Source organism: Ochlerotatus camptorhynchus, unplaced genomic scaffold, assembly GCF_037179485.1.
Source record: "Ochlerotatus camptorhynchus isolate MF236.1 unplaced genomic scaffold, CSIRO-AGI_Acam_v1.1 ptg000094l, whole genome shotgun sequence".
Classification (NCBI taxonomy): Eukaryota; Metazoa; Arthropoda; class Insecta; order Diptera; family Culicidae; genus Ochlerotatus; species Ochlerotatus camptorhynchus.
The window spans coordinates 4,459,915-4,468,242 of NW_027040584.1; the positions used below are offsets into that span (position 1 = coordinate 4,459,915).

At 45.6% G+C, this 8,328-nt stretch overlaps 1 protein-coding gene across 1 annotated transcript; it reads left to right on the forward strand.

Moving 5' to 3' along the window:
* The first annotated feature begins 4,776 nt into the window (after positions 1-4,776).
* Positions 4,777-8,094, forward strand: LOC135698806 (uncharacterized). The gene has a single exon (XM_065218939.1). It carries the CDS (start codon positions 4,777-4,779, stop codon positions 8,092-8,094), a length of 3,318 nt encoding a protein of 1,105 aa, XP_065075011.1.
* Positions 8,095-8,328: the final 234 nt, after the last annotated feature.

Genomic DNA, 8,328 nt, shown 5'->3' on the forward strand with positions numbered 1-8,328 from the left:
TTTTCAATTTGTTTTATATGTTTGAGATTTGACTGGTTCATTTATTCATTAATGAAAAGGAAAAGTTCAGAATATTTTATAATAACTATTGCCTTTACCTTTTTGATCATACTTTGTCAACGTATTTGTTCGCTAATACACGGTAAGCTAAGGTAAAAAAGTTCGGTAGAGGTACTGATTTGATAAGATGCATAGGATATTTATGAATTGTAATTTGCGACGTATTATTTAAGGGACTAGTTTAAATAGTCCGTAACGCTAAACATTGAGTGCTGGTTTACCTTCCAATCCCTCATCAAGCACTTTTTCTTTGTGTAATACATTTGTACCGTTATTTCAGGGGGTAATCGTGGGCGTATCTTCTCTGACGATACGTAATATTTGAATAGGCTCTAAATTTTACAAAAAAAGTGTTTTTTCACATTCATTGACAAAATACGGGCATCAAACTATCAATGAGCTGTTGAAAACATTTATATCTCCAGACATGGATATTTCCAGTGGTAAGCGTGATTGCCTCTCACCCCAGCAGGCCTGGGTTCAATCCCAGTCGGCGCCGCCGGGATGTTCAGGGAAGTAAAGCCATTGTCCCCGGTTCATGAGTTGATGGGTCGATAGGTAGGGTCCAGCATAGGCGTAGCCAGATAGGGGCAGGGGGGGGTCTAATGCCCCCCCTAAACTCGGCAACACAAAGGCTTTCGAGGAAATGGCGGTCGGTGAAATGGCATTCGGCCAAATTTTCCATGGTAATTTTTTTTTCACCCCTCCCTAGCTCGAAACCTGGCTACGCCCTTGGGTCCAGGTGTGGGAGCTGCTCCTTGGCGTCGGTGGCATTGGTGCTCAGCACGGAAAACAAGATCGACGGAAAACAAATCCAAGGAAAAAAAATTATATTTTCATAAATACTGATGAAGACGTACTTTACCCTACTAAACCTAATTTTAACCATTTCACTGAAGAGTTATGAGTTATAAAATGCTATCGCACACATCAAGGGTAACACAAAAACAGTTTTAAAGATCGACATATTTTCGGCCACCTATTTGTATGGGAACTTCCCATAGTGCACTGTGGCGGTCGTGGATAAACAACCATAAATGCGCTGAACCCCCCTCCCCCCAGCCCCCAAAAGACCCGAATAGACCGACAGCCTCTGCTGTTGGTCTGAAGATAAAAAGATTAAAGATAACAGCAGCGGCAGCTCAGCATCTGCCCGACAGCGTATACTTTCAGGGGTAAAGGAAATTTTCAGTCAAGACGAGAACCACAGATCACCGGCTCCCCGATAAGAAATTTTAGTGTGACATTACTATCAGAAGCGTTCTGATACGAAGCAAAACATTTGAGTTAACAGTATATGCTTGACGCAGTCTTCCATCAATTTTATACATCTCATTATTTATGATCGTATGATAAAAGAATATCCAATGTCTCTCGGCTCCGTAGAATTTTCTTATGAAGACAACTGACCGAAATAAATGTATTGGATAAAATGAGCATTTTTACTCGGCAGTGCCATCGCTTCGCGAAATTAACTTTCTCGCACTTTCGGATGATGAGGATGATGGTTCGTCGAAGCCAAAAAGCGCCCCGTTCCGGACGATGCTGCCACAAAACAGCCCCGGTGGTGTCGAAGTAACAATCATTTTAATTAAAATTTAATGCTATCGGCCAATCGTTTCGGTTTGCCATCATCAGGAGAACTCGAGGGAGAACTCTGCTCGAAAGTACCTGTGGTTATCATTTCACTCTGGGGACGTGGTTTTACCGAGAGAAAAAATGATGAAATGGCGTATTGAGTTTGATTAAATTGTGTGGCTTTTGCTTTGAAGCTGTCTGCGTTGCTGCTCGAGGTCGTTTGAATTTGACTGGATGGCTATCTAATGTTTTTGACCAACATGAAAGTTATGCTGCAGCGAGGTCAACAGGTGTACGTTCCCTGCGGGAATCTAAATAAAACATGGTAGTTAGTGTCGCAAATGCTTATAAATTGCTGCATGCAGAGGGCACCGGTGATAGTGTGTAGGGGAGAACAGCCCAAATGCACGTTTGCCTTTTCATTAAACATTTCCAAATCTATTCGGCACCAAAATGTTATCATCAAATAGGTCGTTTTGTCATCTAGCGATGTAGCTTATAAAATCGTTAAATTATTCGTTTAATTAATCCACTTCAAAATGCAGTGACCCCTGTCGTACCCTATAGGTTTTCGCTTTCTCACGGGGGACGATTCGTGGCTAAATTTATGATCTCATTTAATGCAGGAAGCATGCTGTGAGTGTATGTTTGGGTGTGGGATGGAAAATAATTGCGCTGCCCGTTGGGATCGTCGGGATAAAGGCAACATGTTGCACATTTCGAATGCATGCTGTGAAACTAGGGTGGCAAAAAATCAGTTTTTCGAGCATGCAATACGGTTCACTTTAATATCAAAAGATAAGAAACAAGGCAGAAGAGCATGATTATTGATGACCGTACTATTCGTAAAGGGCGAACACGAAATTATTGCGACACATTTAACAGGGCATAACTTTTTTACCATTGGGTAAAAATCAACCAAATTTTGCACACTTTCTCATTGATGTGTATTGTGTACATGCTGTCAAACTCGAAGTCGTGTTTTTCGATTCAACGAAAATGGAGGTGAACCAACGCGAGTTGAGAGAACAAATTCTTTCCAAACACCTGGAATTTCCTGACCTGTCGCACCGGCAGTTGAAAAAATGTTGAACATTCACCATTCAACCGTCTCCAGAGTGTTGAAGCGGTTCCAGGAGCGGTTGACGTTGGACCACGGCAAAGGAGCTGGAAGAAAACCGGGACCGGAGAACAAAAAGACGGAGAGGAAGGTGAAGCGGATGATTAAAGCAAATCCCAACGTCTCAAGCCGTGATTTGGCTAAAAAGATCGGCATGTCGCAGAGCTACGTCCAGAATGCAAAGAAGAGAGCTGGACTACATACATACAAGGTACAGAACTTCCCAAACCGCGATGAGCGGCAACAATCGACGGCTAAAACTCGGGCACGGAAGCTCTACGAGAAGATGCTGACAAAATATGGCTGCTGTGTGATGGACGACGAAACGTATATAAAAAGCGATTTTAAGCAAATTCCGGGGTTGGAGTTTTTCACCGGCAAGAGCAAGTTCGATGTGGACGACAAATTTAAGAAGAAGAAAATGTCGAAGTTCGCCTCCAAATATCTCATTTGGCAGGGCATCTGCTCTTGCGGACTGAGGAGTGAGCCTTTCGTGATAAAGGGCACAGTAAATGGCGAGATCTACAAATCTGAGTGCCTCGAGAAGCGCCTTTTGCCGTTCTTGACACTGTAAAGACTTTGATGGAGGGCATCAAGCGAAAATGCGTTCAATTTTACACTCAAGGCTCCATCGATTAACTTTTCTTTTGATTTTTGAAGTAATTATATGTATAAAACTACCCTAAAATTTTGGTTTGATTCTAAACATTATAAGAAAATTGGCATGACATTTTCGGTGTCGCAATAATTTCGTGTTCGCCCTTTAGTTGCTGCGATTAACCAGATCCAGTGAAATTTACACAAAGAATCCTAAGAGGAAGAGGAGACAATAAGAGGGCTTTTTTGAACCAATTTTCTGTCAAACGCGAACCAGCGCCACTATGGGCAAAAATGGGTCCAAAATTACCCAAAATTCAATATCTCAACAGCCCGCTGAATTTCGGTCATGAAAAACAACTTTTCCGAAGGAAAATCATCCGGGGAATCGATTGCACGTGGTCCCATAGACCGGAGAGCCTTATAGGTATGTGTTTTGGACAATTTGACCCCATTCCTACTTTTTGGAGGAAATGTTTTTTCCCAGCTCTATTTTTCGTAAAACATAAGCACTTTATGCATGGTTTTAGAATACTATGTCTTTAAACAACAGTTCATGAGATATTAGGGGAATACGGGGTACACTTTATAGGGGAGTAAGGGGTAAAAGTGAACCCTCGCTAAATTTATTTTAATTCATAAAAATGTTGTTGCGTTTGCTCGACGAGCCCCTTGAAGAAATGTGTGATATTGTTGTGTGTTTGTATGTCGTTCTTCGGGGTTTTCTCGGACACGCCCGTGCTGTCAATGATCACAGTCACACTAGATCAGTGAAAGCAAGCGACGGCACGGCCGCATTGGAAGAGCAAATCGCTCTGTTGGCTATTCCAATGCGAGAAGACACCGAAGTTGTAAGTACTGTAATGTATTGTATTTTAATATGTATTTTAATTATATAAACATTACAGCTTTGTAGCATGTGGCAAATATTGCAATTGTGTGTTTTATTTGCTCTGCTGAAAGATCGGTGCCCATCGCCTGAAAATAACTGGTACGCAGAACCACGCTAAGGAGTACCAACTTAATGGAGTTCGAACGGTGAAAGAGTTGTTACTACCATGCCAGTCTCTCAAAATGGAGGAGATTGCGCAACAGTACCCACACTGTCGGAATTTGCCGATCGGATCCTATACGAACGTTCGTCCACAAATCCTCATCGGCCTGAAGCACGCTTCAGTTGGCCTGGTGCTGAAAAGTAAGGAGGGAAGTTTGGAACAACCTATAGCCGTTAAAACCAGACTTGGCTGGAAAGAGATGAACTAGCCTATGGCTAAAAATCTCTATAATAAAGTATTAAAAAAAAAAAAAGACTTGGCTGGACAATATGCGGGGGATGTGATACTAGTAATACCTCAAACTTTGTCCACTATACGTTCCACGCTTGCGAGTGCAGCCATCAATCCGACGAAGACGTACATCAAATGGTAAAGGAATACTTTTCGATGGACAGTCTAGGCATCATGAAAACGAGCAAAGATCTGCTGTCAACAGACGATCAACGAGCCGTCTCACTTCTCCGATCTCTAACCAAGTTCAAAGGTAACCGGTATGAGACAGGACTACTATGGCGCTATGATGGTGTTCGTCTGCCAGATAGTAAAGAAATGGCATTACGTCGACACTACGGCCTCGAGAAGCGAATGCAGAAGGATCCGGAGCTAGCCAGTGCTCTGAATGAGAAAATGTCTGATTATCTGGCTAAGGGATATGTTCGCCAACTGTCAGATGAAGAGTTAAACAAACACTACCCAAAAGTATGGTATTTGCCAATCTTCCCAGTTTTCAACCCCAATAAACCCGGCAAAATAAGGATTGTTTGGGACGGAGCTGCGAAAGTATTTGGCGTTTCCCTGAACTCTGCGCTGCTAACAGGTCCCGATCAGCTGTGTTCACTCTTTGCAATATTGGTGCAATTCCGTGAATACCGGGTCGGCGTCACTGGGGACATACGGGAAATGTTTCACCAGATCCTTATGCGATTGGAAGATCAACAGTGTCTGCGGTTCTTCTGGACGGACAAGACTGGCGAGAACCAGGTCTACGTAATGAATGTAATGTCATTCGGCGCCAGCTGCTCCCCAGCTAGTGCCCAGTATGTAAAAAATGTTAACGCGGACCGGTTTGCTGGAGAGTTTCCTGAGGCAGCTGATGTCATAAAGAAGCGGCATTACGTGGACGATGCGATGTTTAGCACCGAGACGCCTGAGCATGCCATTCGCCTTGCGCAAGAGGTTCGGCAAGTACATTCTGCAGGTGGCTTCGAAATACGCAACTGGGTGAGCAACTCACGCCAGGTGTTAAACGCGCTGAGCGAAAGCAGTACTACGGAGAAGAACATGAATATGTCGATGGGACCGATGGCTACCGAGAAAGTGCTAGGGATGTGGTGGTGCACAACAGCCGACGAATTCGTATACAAAATCGGATGGAATCGCTACAATCCCGATCTGCTCACCGGTCGTTGTCGACCCACAAAACGTCAGATGTTCCAAGTCCTCATGACTATCTTCGACCCCCTTGGACTGATTTCTCACTTCCTGATGTTCTTGAAAATTCTTCTTCAAGAAGTGTGGCGTGCCGGAGTTCAATGGGACGAAGAAATCGGCGATTCCTTGTACGAGAAGTGGGCCAGATGGTTGAAAGTGTTGCCGCAGGTGGAAAGCGTCAGAATACCACGGTGTCTTCGATCTTCGATGATCCCCAGTGACTGTAAAGTACAGCTACATATGTTCGTAGACGCCAGCGAAAACGGTATAGCCACCGCCATGTTCCTCCGTTTCGAACACAATGGCGTCGTATGCTGCTCTTTAGTTGCAGCCAAGACAAGGGTGGCCCCCCTGAAGTTCCACTCCATCCCACGACTGGAACTGCAAGCAGCTCTCATAGGAGCTAGATTAGCAAGGTCGGTTACGCAAACCCTTCAGACTACGATACATCATGAATTCTTCTGGACCGACTCTCGTGACGTGCTCAGCTGGATCAATTCGGATCATCGACGATACAGCACGTACGTGGCACATCGTGTAAGTGAAATACTCGACGTTACAGAAGCGGAAGATTGGTTTTGGGTACCGACAAAACTAAACGTTGCAGATGATGGTACCAAGTGGGATACACAACCTGATCTTACTCCCGAATCCAGGTGGTTCAGAGGTCCCGATTTTCTCTACCGTAGCGAATCGGATTGGCCGAAAGTCTCGTCGAAGTCAGATCCTACAGACAACGAGTTACGACCCTCCTTCGTGGCACATCTCTCCTTGTCCGATCCTATGATTATCGTCTCGAAGTTCTCTAGCTGGAAGAAGCTCATCAATGGGGTTGCTTACGTTCACCGTTTTGTCGGAAACTGCCGTCGAAGGAGTACAAACAAGCCAGCTGAAAATGGACCGCTATCTAGAGACGAACTGTATGCTGCTGAAGGTTTTCTGTTTCGCCTAGCTCAACTAGAAGGTTATGCCGATGAAGTAGCCTTCTTCTTGAACAACCGCAGTGATACACCAGATAGAACCCTTCCTAAAAGCAGCCGTTTATACAAGCTGACACCCTGGTTAGACGATCGCAGGGTAATACGAATGCGGAGTAGAACAGCCGCCTGCCAGTACGCCACCGAAGAAACGAAGAACCCAGTGATCCTTCCTAACGACCACCCTGTTACCTCCCTGTTAATCGCCCACTACCACGAAAAATTCCACCATCAAAACCACGAAGCCATAGTGAACAAACTTCGTCAAAAGTACGTCATTCCTCGCATTCGCGTTCAGTATGCGGCGACAAGGAAGGGCTGCCAGCGATGCAAAAACGAGTCCTCGATTCCACAACCTCCAATCATGGCGGACCTCCCAGCGGAACGGCTAGCTGCTTTCACACGCCCTTTCACTCATGTCGGCGTTGACTACTTCGGTCCCATGGAAGTTGTTATCGGAAGAAGAACGGAGATAAGATGGGGAATGATCGTCACCTGTCTTAGGACACGGGCGATCCATATAGAGTTGGCCAACTCGCTAAGCACCAGCTCATGTATAATTGCTCTTAGAAGTTTCATGGGCCGACGCGGAACTCCAAGGACTATTCGGAGCGACCGGGGTACCAATTTCATTGGCGCCAGCCGTGAACTCAAGAACCTGCAAGAAGCAGTCGACTACGAACAGGTTATGAAGGAATTCGTAACCACGGAGACGAGCTGGACCTTCAACCCACCTCTGGCTCCCCATATGGGTGGCAGTTGGGAGCGGCTAATCCGGAGCCTGAAGAAAAATCTGATGGCCATCTGCCCTTCAAGGAAGCCATCCGAAGAAGTGCTGAGGAGCCTACTCACGGAAGTTGAAAGCACGCTGAACTCCCGACCACTCACTCACGTGCCTATCGATAACGAGTCGTCACCTGCACTCACACCGAACCACTTTCTTCTGGGGTCGTCGGATGGCTCGAAACCGTTTACCTCGCTGGATGACAGTGGCGCCCTTCTCAAACAAAACTGGCGTACATCACAAGCGCTGGCCAATCAGTTTTGGAAGCGCTGGCTATCGGACTCCAACCTACCCCGGAATTCTTGGCCGAAAGGTAGAGTCATCGCAACGCAACCAGGCAAAGATGGTCGAATCAGGTCAGCTACAGTAAGGACATCGACTGGCATATTCGATCGCCCTGTGGCCAAACTGGCGGTCCTGGATGTTCGACGCGGAGGGGAACAAGCCGACCAGACGTCCGGCTTACCTGGGGGGAGTGTTGGCCATCCCTAGTTGGCTGCGCATCTCCACAATCCAGCAGGCCCCTCGTTTGATCGAGCGAAAGCAACCCTGGCATCCGATCGCCTGTGACGGCTAAATGACAACGAGAATTTGGTAGGTCTACCATCGATCGGGGTAAGTGTCAGATGAGGAAAACAAAGACTATAAAGCCAAGAAAGTACACAAAGCCGTGCGGTGTAAAAGTTTTGCTTAATACTAAATTATATATAGTTTGATTTAAAAGTA